The sequence below is a fragment of the Callithrix jacchus genome, chromosome 20 (genome assembly GCF_049354715.1).
Source record: "Callithrix jacchus isolate 240 chromosome 20, calJac240_pri, whole genome shotgun sequence".
In the NCBI taxonomy this organism is placed as follows: Eukaryota; Metazoa; Chordata; class Mammalia; order Primates; family Cebidae; genus Callithrix; species Callithrix jacchus.
This window is the reverse complement of record NC_133521.1, coordinates 16,062,803-16,080,934: the sequence shown is the minus strand read 5'-3', so window position 1 is coordinate 16,080,934 and position 18,132 is coordinate 16,062,803. Positions and strand designations below refer to the sequence as shown.

At 38.6% G+C, this 18,132-nt stretch overlaps 1 protein-coding gene across 4 annotated transcripts in view; it reads left to right on the top strand.

Moving 5' to 3' along the window:
* The window catches only part of CSNK2A2 (casein kinase 2 alpha 2), a 39,218-nt gene that overhangs the window by 1,524 nt on the left and 19,562 nt on the right, over window positions 1-18,132 (top strand). For all 4 annotated transcript variants that reach the window (XM_035282779.3, XM_054248733.2, XM_002761020.6 and 1 more), the window contains exons 2-4: window positions 16-127; window positions 10,627-10,728; window positions 13,587-13,637. Coding sequence is in view for 2 of the 4 variants with exons in the window: in XM_002761020.6 (XP_002761066.1) it covers window positions 16-127; window positions 10,627-10,728; window positions 13,587-13,637 (265 nt within the window). In the remaining 2 variants the exon portion in view is untranslated. The remainder of the gene's footprint in view (window positions 1-15; window positions 128-10,626; window positions 10,729-13,586; window positions 13,638-18,132) is intronic.

Here is an 18,132-nt window from a genome sequence, read left to right as displayed (position 1 = left end):
TCTTACCTTTTACAGTAATCAAGATGATTACCAACTGGTTCGAAAACTTGGTCGGGGAAAATATAGTGAAGTATTTGAGGCCATTAACATCACCAACAATGAGAGAGTGGTTGTAAAAATCCTCAAGGTGAGTGTCCTATGAGTGATAAATAACATTTGTTCCCCCACAGGGCAAAAGGATGTAAGCTACCCCAGTCACATTCTAGAATGGGCAGTGCAAGCTTGAATTTAATTACTTATTTAGAGTCAGAGTCTCACTCTGTAACCCAGGCTGGAGTGCAGATTATGGTTCACTGCAGCCTTCAACTCCTGGGCTCAAGTGATCCTCCCTTCTCAGCCTCCCAAGTAGCTGGGACTACAGGTGCATGCCATCATGCCCAGCTATTTAAAAAAATTTTTTTGTACAGACAGGGTCTGGTCATGTTGCCCAGGCTGGTCTTAAACTCCTGAGCTCAAGCAGTCCTCCAGAACGACTCCTTGCAGGCTTCCCAAAGTTGCTGGGGTTACAAGCATGAGCCACTGTGCCCAGCCCACACTCAAATTTTACTTCTCTGATGACCCTTCATTACTTCTTTTTCCACCCCATTTTCCTGTGAACTTTCAAGGAAATGTGCAGACTGGTCACAAATCTAAGCCCAACTCTTAAGTTCAGGAAGGTGTTCTAAAATGTAAATTATAGGTGCCTAAAGCAGAAATTCCAAAAGGGCTCCATTTGTTAGAAAATAAATAGGTATTCAAAAGACCAAAAAGCCATTCTCAATTTCAGGTCTCCTTGAGCACTGTTTGTTACTCTTGGTGCGTGATCTACCTTATTCCATAAAGAAAGCTGGACAAAACTGGAGTGACTTCAGAGATGTATTGCGAGCCCAAGTTGAAGGAAATTCCTTAGTGGATAATCACTTGTTTTTTCTTCTTTGGCAGTAAAGTTTCAGGTGGCGTGGATATAGTGCACTAGTAGGGCTGAGAAGCCTTGTTAGAAAGCCAGAGAGCCTTTGTTGCTTATCAGCTAGTAAAAATATAGAATTCACTTATGATTTCTAAAGTAATCACTGGAACAAAACTCTTAACATATGGTTTAGCGATCTCAGTTTGATAATGCTGTGCTTTTGTTATCTCTTTGATGAAGATGATTTTAATGAGCATGAAGGGTCGGCTAAATTTTCCTTCAGGTAAAAGATTAATTGTGTAGCTTTAATAATGTTTTATAGGGTGTGGTAAAAAGTAATTGGTAGAATCTTTGATGGGTCCTCATTATTGCCAGATTATTTCATGTGGGCACGTGTCATTCAGTGAGAGATTGAGAAGATGGAAGAGTAATGTAAGCACTTTTGTATACATGTGATTTCCAGTGTGGCCCTTTTGCAGAGGTTCTGTGGACTAAGAATGTGGTATTGAAAAGCTGTTTCTGTGTGTTAGGGCAGCTGTATAGGTAATCCCTGTTTAATGTGAGGGGTCAATGTTAGCTTTCTGGTAATCACCTTTCAGAAAAATGATCAACTCCATCACTCAATACATCCTAGCCTAGTGATGAAGGAGCAGAATTGCAAGAAAGAGAAATAGACAGTTACTTGTGTTCTCAGACACACTAGGGATCAGAATCTGTGAGGAATTGATGTTGAAGATACTGAGTGTGACTCCTCTCTTCCCTAAATATAAATTGCACTTATAAAGTCACAAGGTGGTGGTTGTTTTTTTAAGTCACAGGGAAATTACCTATAAAAGCCATACATTAGCTTTATGTACTTGAACATAAGTTATTAATAAGCTGCTTCAAATCTAAGAAGCAAGGCATAAATTGAAATTAGGAATATCCACATTCCACTGCTGTACATTCAGAAGAATGAATTGCTGACTCTAAAGCAATTCCAGAAAAATGTCTAAGCTTTTGGGCTATGGTAGCATTTTTAGAATAAGTGTACAATTTTCTGTGGTGCTTTTTTTCTTTTTCTTTTGAAAGGAATGGCATTCAGGTGTATGTATAAGTACCAGCGAGTTCATTTAGGAGAGCATCACCTTGCTGCTTCATCATCCAAAGAGCTTCATAGGCTCTAGCTTTTCCCTTACTCTAAAGATTCTTAGCATATGTTGGGGAACCCAGTATGGAAGCTGCTGCAGGTTATTTTTACAAATGGGAGACCTAGGCACAAAGGAACTTACCTAACATCATTATGTTGATTGACCATTAGCCAGAACTCCCGTTTCCTATTTCTTGATATCTCTTACTGCTCATTTAGCATTGGATTGTAGGATTCTAAAGCTGAGCACAAAAACAAGTACCAGTGTCCTGGAATTAGACTTGGGAGGCCCCTTTGATATTCTGGTTCATAAGATGTTTCTTGTTTCTTCTTGTCTCTTTTGACATTGTTTCTTTTCACAGTGCAGTCTAAACCACTAGTGAAAACTATACTCACTTATTTGTGTTTTTTCAAAGCCTGGTGGCATTTCTATCCAGATTTTGTTCCTGTCTGAAGGATGGGGACACTAATATATCACTAATGGCATTATTGTGGTTTTAAAAAGAACAGGGTCTTTAGCCAAAGTTGTGCTTCTTTATTCAAATAAGTTGAAGTTATGACTAATAGCTACTATTGTGGTGCTTGGTCATAGGAAATTAGGTCCTTAACGGAGTACCAGCTGCTCATAACTTGGAAGAATCTAGAACAGGCTTCCTTTTTGTATAAGCCTGCTGTATTTTAGCTGCAGGATTGTATTATGCACATAGTGACCAAGATAGAGGGTATCTTTCTTAAAGACAAGCTGTCTTTTTTAGTCAGTAACATTTCATATCAGTTCTTTCCAATATGTGAGAATGAGTGGATGATGAGTTACTACAGAGGAATTTTATATCATTTAATTTGCATTAGTAGATTTCCAGGTATTTTATTGATCAGAAGAAACTGAGCTACTAAGTTGTTTTGGGAATTTAGAAACTGGTGAGGAAAATTTTACTGTGTATCCTCAAGTGATAGTCTGTGGCTAAAATCTTAAAACTTTCCAATCAATAGAGGTTGTATCTTTTTTTGATAGATTGTTTTGAGGAGGAGGAGGAAAATGGTAAGGGTTTATATGGCAGGGCAGAAAGCTACATTAGTGCTGAAAATTTCATCTTTTAATTTTGAAAAATCAATTCTTCATTTCCTTTGTAATACCTCTTGGGAAAGTGTACACAGAAGTAAAAGTGGCCACTTTTGACAACTTTTTTTTTTTTTTTTTTTTTGAGACGGAGTTTCGTTCTTCTTACCCAGGCTGGAGTGCAATGGCGCGATCTCGGCTCACCGCAACCTCTGCCTCCTGGGTTCAGGCAATTCTCCTGCCTCAGCCTCCTGAGTACCTGGGAATACAGGCATGCACCACCATGCCCAGCTAATTTTTTATATTTTTAGTAGAGATGGGGTTTCACCATGTTGACCAGGATGGTCTCGATCTGTTGACCTCGTGATCCACCCGCCTCGGCCTCCCAAAGTGCTGGGATTACAGGCTTGAGCCACCGCGCCCGGCCCACTTTTGACAACTTTTAGCATCTTAGGAACACTGCCTGTATGTGTAGATGTCAGCATTTCTTGGGGTCCTTGGGAAGCTTTCAAATTAAACTGCTATTGAAAGTTAAGAGCAACACTATTTTTAAAGAACAAATATATGGCATTTTGAATCAGTGCTAAAATGACTTGGCCATATAAATCTTCCTCTTAGTAGTAGTTATTTTATAAATAGCTTGACTATCCATTTTCCCACAGATATTAATTCTTGAGCTTTAAACAAAGGAGGTTGGTGTTAAATTTTGCTTTTTAGGCATGTGTAGCATATTTGCAGATACTTTTTAAGTGTTGTGTTGTCAGTAGCTAGTGTTAAAAGGATGAGCGTTGGTTATACATCTTGCTTGGTAGCTTCGTCGTGAGCTGGTGATCTTTATGTTGCATCAAAATGGTGCTTTCTCCTTTATTTCTAACCTCTCCTGTGGTAGGTTTTTTACCCTCCATTTAGGAATCTGTATGAAGACATCTTCCTGAAGCAACACATTAGTGGTATTTATCTAAATTTTTTGTAAATTCTAGTTTTCACTAATGTCTCATGGCATAAAAGTAGTGAAAACAGTATTACTAAAGTATTGCTAACATTAAAAATAATGTTAAAAATTTTATGTGAACTAGGCTGTTTCTAACATTGTGGTAGGGGAGTCACGGATTAAGAGTGTAGTTAAGCTGTGTCACACAGAATCACAGAATGTGGGTGCTTAGAAACCATTAGAATCTAGGCCCTTGTTACAAATCAACCAAGACCCCCAGAGAAAGGATGTATCTGCTCAGCATCATGTAGTCAGTGGGTGGAAGCACTCAGTGTAGGATCCTGTGTACCTGTCCTGAAGTCTTGGTAGATGTGAGGAGCATAATTAGGACATTTTCTGAATGTTTGACTTTGTGATGTACTGATCTGTACTGGAAGAATTGAGGGACACTCACCAGGAGTCAAATGAAGATAATTTATTTCTAATGATTTTTAGTTATTTTTCTCAAAGGAAGTATTTGACTTTGGTAGGTTGCCGGTTGAAGAGTGGAATCCAAGAGTCCTAGAGGGCTCTAGGGGACCAGGCAGGGTTCTCTGTGATTTGTATCCACAGCAGCACATTTAATGCTTAAATGAAATGCTACTTTACTGTCTTGGTTTGAAGCCTCAATAAGTAGTGTTTTTGCTTTTTTTTTTTTTTTTAACCCATAGAGCCCCTCCAGGTCTCAGCATGATCACTTGCCAGATTTGGGGATTAACAGTTTTATCCCTTTAATATATGAGTTTATTTAAGAGCAAACCATGTGTGAAAAGAGTATCTTGAGATAGTGTACCCATTTTTGTGTATAAAGCAGGGCTCCAGATAGTTTTTAGAGTTTTAATTTCAAGATCTGCCATCTCATAGTCAGGGTGGTGTAGTGTATGAAGTACTATAAATGAGAGCAGAAGGCTGAGTTCCAGAACTGGCTTCTTCATTGATACCCACTTGACTGTTTTCTGGTCTATGAAATAAGCATACATTTCCTGCTTAAGTCAATAGGGTTGTTAGGAAAGTCAGATAAACTGTAGATTGATGGGTAGAGAGATAGATGATCATGTTTTTAAAAATGTACAAAATGCTTTTCTCAGGCCTAGGAAGCGGTCTGCCTGGATTCGGGTGTTAATTCCTACTGCAGACACTCTAAGACACTGAACAGTTGCTTAAGTTCTCTGGGACTTGGTGTCCTTCCTCAAGTAAAACTGTTAATAGTGCTCTTCTAAGAGGATTAAATGTATTTAAAAGAGTGCCTGGTCTGAGAGATCAGTAAAGTATAGTATTGATGGCAATATTACAGTTGGGCCATGCATATGATTTTAGAGGCAGAACCAATAGTAGAAAGGGTTGCAACGTTCTCTTGATGTGATTCTAAGGGTATGTTCTATGCCTTGCCTTAAAAAAAAAAAATTGGTGTTAAGACACGTATAAACATAGGCCGGGTGCAGTGGCTTACGCCTGTAATCCCAGCACTTTGGGAAGCTGAGACAGGTGCATCACCTGAGGTCAGTAGTTCAAGACCAGTCTGGCCAATATGGTGAAACTCCACCCCTACTAAAAATACAAAAAATTAGCTGGGCGTGGTGTCAGGCGCCTGTATTCCCCGCTACTTGGGAGGCTGAGGCAGGAGAATCGCTTGAACTCGGGAAGTGGAGGTTTCAGTGAGCCGAGATTGCACCATTGTACTCCAGCCTGGGCAACAACAGCAAAACTTGTCTCAAAAAAGAAAAGAAAAACAAAAAGAAAAAAAAGGTAACAAACATAAAATTTACCATCTTAACCATTCTTAAGTGTACAGTTCAGTGGGTAATGTTGTGCAGCCATCACTACCATCCATCTCCATAACCCTTTTTCGTCTTGTGAAATGAAGACTCTGTATCCATTAAACCGTAACTACCCATTTCTCCTTCCCCACATTTCCTGGCAACAACCATTTTACTGTTTCTATGAATTTGACTACTCCTTACCTCATTTAAGTGGAATTATACAGTATTTATCCTTTTGTGACTGGATTATTTAATACAGCATGATGGCATATTGTCTTCCAGGTTTATCAGTGTTGCATGTGTCAGAATTTCCTTCCATTTTAAGGCTATATAATTTTTCATTGTATGTATATACCACATTTTGTTTACCCATTTATCTGTCAGTGGATGGGCTACTTCCATGTTTTAGTTATTGTAAATAATGCTGCTTTGAATGTGAGTGTACAGATACCTCTTGAAGGCTCTACTTCACTTTTTTTGGGTATAGACCCAGAAGTGGAATTGCTGGATCATAAGATAATTCTATTTTTAATGTTTTGAGGAACTTTCCATAGTGGCTATACCATTTTACATTCTGACCACAATGTACAAGTGTGGCTATTTCTCCACATCCTCGCCAACACTTATTTTCTGGTTTTTTTGATAGCACCCATCCTGACTTGTATGAGGTGGTATCTGATTATCATTTTGATTTTATGCCTCGCCTTTTTAAATAATTTTTTTTAATCCTGAGGAGAATAAACAGTTATCCTCAAGGAGTTGATTGTGTAATTGAGATGATGAGACTTGAAAGATTAAAGGAAACGTTTTCTGTGATGAAATAATGTTGCTCAGATAATGTTTTTGGTTAGGTCAGGCGCAGTGGGTTTTAGGGATACTACCAGCGTAGTCAAATACATGCCATCATCCAGGCTGAAGTTTCTTTTACTCTGTCCTTCCTCATTCCTGGCAACCATTGTTCATTGTAATTGTTCATTGCAGGTGATGAAATTAATATCTTAGTGGAGCAGTTGTTGGCGTGGTAGTAGAGTAAATGTTTGTAACCCAAATTGAGAGTTAGGAGCTGTTGGTATATTTCTGTCTGGCTTGAATTTGTCAGTTCTTTTTCACCACTTTGTCTACTAGACTTTGAGTTAAAAAAATTTTTTTTGTTTTTGTTTGGAGAATAGCTAAACTGTTTGAATCTTTTAAACAGATATTCTCTGAATGGGAATAAATGAAACACAGATGGAAACTTTCTCTAGGATGCAAAGTGAAATTGTGAGATTGTTGTGGAAATATATGTATTTTCTCTATTTTGCGTAACTGGTGGTTACACAGATAGCTGTACAGAGCTATAGGCTCTGGACAGGAGAGTCAAAGCATCCTTATTTCTGTAAAACTCAGTTTGTTTTTCCTTAGGATGCCAATGATCCTCCTTTAAAGATCCTAACTTTTTATCCGTGATTCACATTAAAAGGATCACTTTCAGTTCCTCAGAGCCCATTGGTGGTTTCCCTTCTTGGGCGTCTCTCCAGTTCAGAGGAATAAACTGAGGCTGAAGGGATCTACCTATAGCCTCGTTCTTGATGGTTTGGAGGGAAGTGTCCTGGACTGTGGGTCGACCACTTTCCTTTTTTATCATCTCTTGGTCTTTTGTCAGCATGTGAGGACTCTAGCTGCCATGGGACTTCTTTGTGCCACCTTCAGAGTTACCCTGCTATTCCCAGTCTCTAGTTTGGGAAGTTGTTAGACAACAGGTATACAGCAAAATGTGCTTCAGTTGCTATGTCAGATGCCTTTAGACGTATTGAGCAATAGGTTAATCTTAACTGGGTTGTCCAGGCCTGACCTGTTGCTGAATAACCAGAGAGCAATGCAAGACTTTGCATGGGGCAGCATCATAAAGGCAACTAATGGGTTGCTCCTGTAAGGAGTTAGGAGGACTGTTAGGAGTAGAAGAGGCGTTTTGGTGGATATAGGCCTCTGGCTGTGGGGTTTTTTCTTTCTGTTACAACTCCCACAGATCTATAGCTGCTTTCCAGTACTGGATGACAACTCTAGAATTTTCTTAAAAGGCATTGACTAAACTGGTAGTATTGGCTGAATTTATAAGTACAAGATAGCCAGCTTTGGCTGGGCACAGTGGCTCATGCCTTGTAATTCCAGCACTTTGGGAGGCCGAGGCAGGCGGATCACCTGAGGTCAGGAGTTCGAGATCAACCTGGCGAACATGATGAAACCGCATCTCTGCTAAAATACAAAAATATTAGCCAGGTGTGGTGGCACGTGCCCATAGTCCCAGGTCCCAGCTACTTGGAAGGCTGAGGCACGAAAATCGCTTGAACCTGGGAGGCGAAGGTTGCAGTGAACTGAGATCATGCCACTGCACTCCAGCCTGGGCCACAGAGCGAGACTCACTCTCAAAAAAAAAAAAAGCCACCTTTTATTTTTCTTTTAACTTCTTTTTTTTTTTTTTTGAGACAGAGTTTCGCTCTTGTTACCTAGGCTGGAGTGCAATGGTGCGATCTCGGCTCACCGCAACCTACACCTCCTAGGCTCAGGCAATTCTCCTGCCTCAGCCTCCTGAGGAGCTGGGATTACAGGCACGTGACACCATGCCCAGCTAATTTTTTGTATTTTTAGTAGAGACAGGGTTTCACCATTTTGACCAGGATGGTCTCGATCTCTTGACCTCGTGATCCACCCGCCTTGGCCTCCCGAAGTGCTGGGATTACAGGCGTGAGCCACCGTGCCCGGCCAGTCTTTTAACTTCTTAACATAATTTCAGACTTTAAAAAAAAGTCGCAGGAAATCTTACATATGTTTCATCCAGATTCCTCAAATATTAACATTGGCTTTATCCTTCTTTGCCTCTCATATATACATCCATATATACATTTATATAATTACATTTATTTTACATATTTTTTCCTGAAATGCTTGAGAGTAAATCATAGTCATCTGTAAATACTTGAGTATGCATTTCTTAAAAATAAGAAGTTTCTTACATAACCCTACAATGCCTTATCCAAAAATCAGAAGGTAGCAATTGATGCAATGCTGTTAGCTAATCTGCAACTCTCATTCACATTTGCCTGTTATCCTTATAATGTTCTTTATAACAAAGGAAAATCCCAGATTACATGATTCAGTTGTAGTCAAGTGTTGCATTCAGTTGTCACATTTTAAAAATCTGGAAGAGTTGCTCAGTTTGTTTCATGACATTGACAACTTGAATCTTACAGGCCAGTTATTTTGTAGTGTGTCCTTTCCTGGCTATTTTTTTATTGGATTGTACAGTGCTTTTTTGCCCCAAGGTTTTGAGCTCCCTCATTAACGAAAAAGGGACTAATGAGTAAGGTTTCTAAGTGGAGTTGGGGAACATGCACAGCAGCCACGTCTGCTCTCCTGGGAATCCTGGCATAGGTGGCAGGCAGTGGGTATCATCATGGCAGCTGGTTCACAAGGACGCAGCTTGAGTCCAGCCTCTGAGTTGAGCACCCTGTTATAGGTGATGCAAGAGCTCTGTGTTTCATAGTCCTCTCCCTCTCTGTTTTGTTGTGTGTTCAAAGCTGTATCTTAGTGACCAACAAAAGATGAAGGTTTCTCTGGCATGTGTGTATGTTACCTTTTCCCCCTCCCCTCCCCTTCCCCACTCCACACACAAGCTTTTTAAATCTTGCTTTATTATTTCTTGGCAAATCCATTGACCTCTCTTTGCCTCTGCTATTATAACAGTGTTTCAGTGATGAAATACTCTTTTTCCTTAGTTAACGTTTCTCTGTTTCTCCGATAGCCACATTTGGGAAACAAAAGCACTGTGGCAAGAGTATATAGCATGCAGTCAGACTGCCCAGCTTTGATTCCTGCCCCACTCTGCCATGTGGTCTTGGGCAGGTAGCTCAACTCTGCTATGTAGAGACTTTGTGAGGATTAAAAATGACTTATTAAATAATAAATTACTAAAAATATGAAAATAATAACACTTATCATTTATTGGGTGCTTACCATTTTCCGGTCACCATTCTGAGTGCCTTATAAAGCATACTTTATTATGATAGACTTACTTTTTCAGAACTGCTTCTATTCTTCTTCAAACTCTTCAGCTCATTTAAGACAAGAAATAATATGTGTAATGACAATAATTATGTTTAAAGTGTTTAATCTTTCCAGCAGACTGAAAAGTTAGATAGAAGTTTTCAGTCACTGTTGTATCAGATTGATTTCTCCTTTCCTGATTCAACATCTCTCTCTTTAGGAATGGGATCTGTTGGGAAACATTAACTGGCTCTGTGCTGATTTCAGATTCTAGATATTAAGGAAATGGGAATGGCGACAGGAAATGAGAGCCGGCAGCTGGGAAGCAAGTTTGTAACTTGATGTCAGTGAACTGGTCTTTCACTCCTGAAAGACAAAATTACATGTAACTCATTGGAAGAGCAGGTGTCTCACCATTTTGTTTCAGTTTTTCCATTTGTGAATGCATGATATACAGCTGTTCAGAGCTATATTTTCCACTTGGCAGTTATCTAGTAAGCAGGGGTTTTATTTTTAAAGTGTGATATGGGTATTTAAAATTTTTAAGTGCCCTCAGTGTAACTACTTCACGATGTTGACACATAAGCTGTATGAGTCTGTAACTTATTTAACTTAATGTTAAAGGTTCTTGCGGGCAAGCCCATGCTATTTCAGTTTTTTCTCTTCGAATTTAGGCATGCTCTTTAATGTAACAGAGTGTGTACAAGGTAGCATACTATCCATCTGATTGGCTAACATTGTTTTACAGTTTGATTTATTAACTTCAGAAGGAGTCTCACTTCTGATTACTCTTGTGTATTTAAGCCAGTGAAGAAAAAGAAGATAAAACGAGAGGTTAAGATTCTGGAGAACCTTCGTGGTGGAACAAATATCATTAAGCTGATTGACACTGTAAAGGATCCTGTGGTAGGTGCCAAATGGTTGGGGGAGTATTCTAGTAGACTGGGGTGTGGATATGGGGGTTGGTTAACACACAGAACCTCAAATAATGATATAGTGGGGATGATGGTGTTTGTCTTAACTACTGACTTGTTTGAAAACTGGAAAAAATTCATGGTGGCCCAGTGATAAAACAGCTGCCACTACTGCGATGGAACCTAAAAGTATACAGAGAAAGCCGGGCGCAGTGGCTCATGCCTGCAATCCCAGCACTTTGGGAGGCCAAGGTGGGCAGATCACAAGGTCAGGAGATCAAGACCATCCTGGTCAATATGGTGAAACCCCGTCTCTACTAAAAATACAAAAATTAGCTGGGTGTGGTGGCTTGCACCTGTAGTCCCAGCTACTTGGGAGGCTGAGGCAGGAGAATTGCTTGAGCCCGGGAGGCAGAGGTTGCAGTGAGCGGAGATTGCACCACTGCACTCCAGCCTGGGCAACAAGAGCGAAACCCTGTCTCAAAAACAAAACAAAAGCGTACAGAGAAAAATCCCTCTTCTGGGTTTGTACTTCACTATTTTGATTCAGCCCACAAATGTTTGCTGAATATCTCCTTTAAGCCCTTGCCTCTCTACAGTTTTGAAAGTTCATTACTGTACCTCACTTAAGTAAGCATGACATTTGAAAATCTGTGTTTACACAGGAAATGATGAATATCTCCACATGGACACCTGGCATAAAGGCCTGAGCAGGTCCCCACTCTACTGACTACTTGAAGAAGTCTTGCTCTTTCCCTTAGTTCAGCATTTGCCCTTAGGGCTCACGTCACATACATAGATAAACTAAAATGTTTTTGTTAATGCTTAAGTTTTAGTCATTTTAGATGTTCTGTTTAATTTTGTTTTCTCTCCCTAGGGAGTAACTTAACCTTAGGTGTTTTTGATTAGCTAATAAGATTAGAGACACCTCACCTCCCCATTTTTATACCCCCTCCTGTCCCATTGCTGTTCTCCACCTGCTCTACATCAGATATTTCCCTGTTCTCCTCCCATGATAGTTTTGTTAATTAAAGAAATAGGTTTTTGCTTCTGGCTGCTGAAGACATCCTCATAATAACGTAGTAGCTAACATGCATTGAGTGCTTACTATATGCCGGCTACATTCCGAGTGCCCAACTGTGTCATGTCACTCAGTCCTCACAACAGTCCATTGGGGTGGGTAACATTTATTGTTCACATTGTACAGATGAGAAAACTGTAGTTTGCAGAGGTTAAAAATTTTACTCAAGATTACACAGTAATCTTGAACTGAAGCATAAGGCAAGTTTTTTCTTTTGGACCCTGAAAAGACTGAGAAGGGAAGGGATGGTTGTACGCCAGATTGAAACTAGTTTGGCCTTTAAGATCTATCCTGTTGTTTTAGCACAGATTGATTTTATAATGACTAGTTCTAGACTGCCTCATGTTTGAAAATGGGCTGCATTAAAAATGAGTACCCATCGAGCCGGGCGCGGTGGCTCACGCCTGTAATCCCAGCACTTTGGGAGGCCTAGGCAGGTGGATCATGAGGTCAAGAGATCGAGAAAAATGAGTACCCACTGAAAAGTGAGCACCATGTAAAAATATGAATTTCAGAATAATTTTAAAAATGTGAGTCAGTATGTGGTACACCAGGAGTGTCTTTTTTTTTTCTTTTTCTTTTAACGAAACTTAGTGATACATCTTATTTTTGTAATTTGTTAAAGTGTGTGTATGTTTTACATGATATGTAAGACAAGTAAATTGAAGTTGACAAAAATCAACAGGGACCTCTTGTCTATTAGAAGATCAGGCTTACTTCACAGCCTGTAGAGAGAGGTGGTAATGTTGATGAAACCCTTACAGCTTCAGGCTGGTGAAGAATTACTTAATCATGGCTGCTACTGGGGCTGCTGTTTGGACTCTGAGTTGTCCTCAAACAGAGATGCATGCTGCCCTGTGGCCTGTTTCCTAGGTAACTTTTACATGGTCCTTGAGCAAAAGATTCTAGATGATTTTTTTTCCCTGTAGTCCCTTAAGTCTCTGCTTTCTCCCAATTTTGAAAGCTTACTACTGACAATTAGCATGATTTTATTTTACTTAAGGAAATCTGATATTTGAAAATGTAGATTTACATAAGAATACTGAACATTTTTGTACTCATTGGATTAAAGATTATAGTGCTTTAAAAATATTGATTATGTATGAGTTTTTAGGAACAGGTCTGCTTGATAAGATGAGACAGTCTTTAATGGTCTCTAGCCAAGGCAGTAATAGTGTAGTGTAGTTTATCGATAATGTCACGGATGGTTATATTTTCCTTTTGGACCCCCAAAAGACCTATGATACATTCCCAAAACCTATGATAATTTTGTCAAGTACAATTCTGGCTTGCTAAACTAAGATGAAAATGTGTCGCGCTTTTTTTTGTATATGGTTGGCAAACTGGAACACTGCAGGGTGTAAATCCTCATATAACCATTGAAGATTGGTTAAGGCCCTTGGTAGGTTATTCACAGAATACATGCCTTTTAAAACTTTTTGTTAAGAAATTTTCAATCATTTTCAAAAGTAAATGAATAATATAATGAACCTTCCTTCACATATGACCCAACTTTAGCAGTTAATCAGCTGTGGCCAACCTCGTTTCATCTATACTCCCACCACTTCCTACCTCCCACTATCCCGTTATTTTGAAACAAATTCCAGACATCATAAAATTTCAAGAGAATACTTTTCTTGACAGGCTATCCCTGGTAAGTGAATCCCTTTGTTACCTAAGTGGGATTTGGGGATGGGCCCTTTTGGCAGAAGCAGATTATATTGATTATTGTTTGGGTACTTAAAAAGCATTACTATTCTCTTTTACAGTCAAAGACACCAGCTTTGGTATTTGAATATATCAATAATACAGATTTTAAGGTGCGTATGCTTTTCTTTCTGGCATGGGGTTAACGGGGGTGACAGGGAGGTGGTAATAAGTACTGTGTACTCCAGAACCCAAGCAGCCAGGGCTGTCATTGGTGAGAGTAGGAAATAACAGATTGGGTTCCTTAAAGTGTGAATACAGGTTGCAGAAAGTGGTTAGGGTTCTTGCATTGGGTGAAATTACTCATCACCCTTTGCCTTGCCTACTCCAGGAGTAACTGCTCTGCTGGGTCTAAGCTAATGCCTCATCTGTAACACTCCTGTTTTAGGCAGTATAGCTTTAATTGTATGTTAACTTTTATTTTCCTCCGAGATCTTACTTTGCCGAGAGGAAGAGTTAGACTGATACAAGGCTCTTGTGAAAAGAAGCAATGCATTGGATTCAGTGCTGTCAAATAATGAATGTGTGTTTGTGCACGTGACATTCAAAGAAGTGGATTCAGAAAAACCAGAATCTGCTTTCGAAGAGGCCTATCCCGAGTTTTTAACATTTTCTTATAATATAAATTATTTTAGACGTTGACGTGTTTTACTAAAATCATGATTTTAAACTAGTTTTTCACAAATTTTATTGTTCAAACTTTAAAACCTTAATTTCTATCAAGGTTTCTGGGGTTAGGCCTGCTAGATATGGTGGAAACTCTTTTTAGAGCATAATTTGAAAACCAATATACAAACAAAATAGTAGTGTTGATTTTCAGGGGCATTTAGAGGACTTGTAGTTGATTGTAACTCTATCAGTGAATAAGAGACTTGTGATTTTGTTGTGACAGGAGCTAGAGACAAAACTTAATCAGCAATTGAAAGATGTTGGTATCAGGAGGGATGGTTCTGGGTGAAAATTGAGAACCTTATTCTCACACTTAATTTTTCTTAATCACTCTAAAATGACTAAAACAAGGTCAATTAGTGAAAAGTAAGCAAAATAAGATATTTCAACTTATAAAACAATAAGTAGGAAGGTTTACTTGTAGAGCACTTCCCACATGTGATAGATTTTCTTGTTAATGTGACTCCTTACATGTGAAATCAGCAATGAACTCTAAAAAACGGGGTATAAATTTTTTCATTCAATAGCATAACAGCGCTTAGCTGGTAGGGTACTCTGCTGTTATGTACATGTAGCTGATCCTGTGAATCACCCAGGTTTATCCTGGTATATGTGAGTGGGAATGTGTGCGCATGCCTTGGAAAACCAGACAGACTTTAATGAAACCAAACATTTTCCTAATGCAAAAGTTTATCTAAATGGAACTTCATAGTGCAGTTCTCCAAATTTAAATGCCTGTGCCTCATTAATGAGTTTTTACCAGTTGTCTAGCTACATATGTAAAATTTTAACTCTGCTTTTTGTATTTCTTAAAGTGACATCTGCTCTGTTGGTTTAACAACATGCTAAAGATCAGTTAGTGGTAATTTTAATTTCTTAGAGAAATTCTCTCTGGGGTCTTAACCCTCAAAGGGGATGTTTCATGCATTCTCTCATAGCTTTCTTTAAAGGAATCATGGGAAATTAATGCCTTTTTGAGGCCTGCATATCTGAAATCATTTTTATTTTGTCCTGCCAATTAATGTACTTGCTAGAGTATAGAATTCTAGGTTATAATTCATTATCCTTGATTTTGAAGAGATTGTTCCAGTATTACCACTGAAGCCATTCTGGTTTCATCTTATGTGATGGTTTTGTTTTTGTTTTTTTCCTCTGGAAGCTTTTAGGATTTTCTCATTTCCAGTCTTCTGAAATTTCACAATGACGAGCCTTCATATGGGTCTCTTTTATCTTTTGTTCTGCATACTTGCTGGGCTTTTTCCCCCTCTGTTTTGGAAAAATATTTTTAATGTTCTTTGATTTTTCTCCCCTTTCTTCTTTGTTCTCACTTTCCAGAACTCATTCAAATGTTAGACTTCACATCTTACAGCTCCATTTTGGTCTCAGAACTTTTTAAAATAGTATCCTGTTCTTTTATGTTTTATGTAATACCTTCTATTTTCTCACTAAGAATATTGTATTTTTCCCCTTCATACTTTTTCCTCTTTCTTTGTGTGTGAGTTTTTGTTATTTGACTCTGGGTGTTTCTTGAATGTCTGCTCCTTGCTCTAAAGAGCCATCAGCTGCCCCTGTCTCAAGGATGCAAACTTAGCTGCTGGTATCTTAGCCTCAAGTTGAGAACCGTGGGGAGTGTGGTGCAGACTTCACCTAATTCTCCAGTTTTCAATGTGGCGTCTTAAACCCATTTTTCTGTTTCTACTGCACTCTGTTCACTCTTTTAGACCAACATTGGGGGTCCCCAGTCCTGAGCCTTTCTGACGTTCGGTTTGAAGCTGTTTGCTTCTGGCCCCTTTCACTGTTGGGAGAGACATGTTTTCTAGCTTCACAATGTTGTTTCTCCTATCTTCTTGGTTCTTATGATTTAATCTCCCTGCCCCTTTTACTGATATTTTAGAGGAGTTTCAGGTTGAGCAGAGGTGTTTGATCTGCCATGTTTAACTAGAGGTCCCCTTTGAATGTTCAAGGCATGATATTTTAGTCATCTTTAAGAGATCATTAAATTGATATTTAAATTGATGGCAGATATGTATTTTTGAAGAGCAAATCATGGCAAGAAAATTATATTCTTTTCCAGATAAGTATGGCAGGCCACAAACAGAGAATTATTTAGTTCAATGTCCTGAGGTCCTTTAGTCTTTTTATTTTATCCTCTGTCCATCTTACTAGGAAAATTTGTTTTTATTTTTTGCCTTTTTCATTTTAGTGTAAAGTCTATTAATAACTGGTTTTAAGGTTATCACCCAGAGAGTGTTTGTCCCTGGCTTAATATCAGGGTGAATTAACAGTGATGCAGCCCACAGCCCATTCTTTTCCGTATTTTATATTGGTGAAATGGATTATAAATTTTTATCTCTGATTTTATTTTATCATAGGATCCTTCTAAATTTGGTATCAAGGTTATATTTGATGTAAGATAGATCGAGTAGCTTTTCCTCTTCCTATTCTCTGAAAGTTTATGTAAGATAGGTATTATCTGGGTAGATGTCTTTCAAGGGTGGGAGGAAGACTTTGAACTTTCCGTTTTAAAGCATTTTATAGGTTAAGGGTTTATCCAGGTTTTCTATCTCTTCTTGAGTCTATTTGGATAATATGTATTTTATTCACTTTCAATTTGATTGACATAATAATTCTCTTAGAACTTAAAAACTATGCTGTTGACTGGTCACCTAAAAAAAAAAAAAAAAACTCTGGCATATCTGTAGTTATCCTTTCCTTCACATTTTTAAACAGTGTGTGTGCCTTTACTCTTTTTCTTTTTAAATCAGTCTTTCTAGAGATCTCTTATTAATCCTTTAAAAGAACCAGCTTTTTTATTTTATTGCTCAGCGGTTATTTTTGTTAGTTGTTTTCTTTCTGCTCCTATCTTATTTTTCTTCTTTCTTCCTTCAACCTTGTTGGACTCTCAGTGGTTTTCTTCTTCATTTCTTTAGTTGAATTAAACTTGTTTTTGTTTTTGGACAATACGTGTGCTTAAGTTTGTACAACCCTAAGCGCTGTTTTACCTGCATCGCTGGTTGTAGAACTCACTTCTGGATAGTTTTCAAACTGGAAGTCCAAACTGCAACATTGTGAATTTGCATTTTTCTCCCCAGACTTTTAACTTTGAAAAGTGGAAAGAGTAGCAAGGTCAGTACCCTTGTAACCTTCACCTAGATTTACCAGTTGTTACTGTTTTGCCACATTTGCAGTTATTTCTCTCCCTGTGCCCTAACCCTCTTTCTCTCTCTCTCTCTCTCTCTCTCTCTCTCTCTCCCTCCCTCCCTCCCTCCCTCCCTCCCTCCCTCTCTCTCTCTCTCTCTCTCTCTCTCTCTCTTTTTTCCCTTGGGAGACAGAGTCTTGCTCTGTCACCCAGGCTGGAGTACAGTCACCTGATCTCGGTTCACTGCAAGACTCTGTCTCAATTTAAAAAAAAAAAAGAAAGTGTCTCAAGGGAAGCTAAGGCACTATTTTGAAATACAAAAAAAAGATTTTGTTAAGATACTCCAAAAGGGCTCCATCCCAAGAAGCTGGTAGAATCACATTGATATTTGGGGAATTTCTAAATTACTCACATAGAGGTAAATCACCACTTAGTAGATGATGTGAGGCCTGAGTTCACAGACTAAATACAATTTCCTTAATTGGGGAAACAAATTGTACTACTTTGTCATGTCATGTATGTTATTACAGGTTGTTGACATTTTGTTATTTCCTTATAGGAAAATAAGTCACATTTTCAGATGATTTGTAATAACTTTGATCTGCTTGATTAAAGATTTATTCTACTTCCTTAAATTTCTAAAAATGTTGACCTTGGTTTTATTCTGGATCTTGGGGGTTACTTGTAAACAATTCTTAAACCGGTGACTAGTATAGTAAACACCTTTTTCGCTTTGACTTTATATATCCCACTACTTTTTCTTCTCTCTACATATGACCACAGGGATTTATGGGCATGGA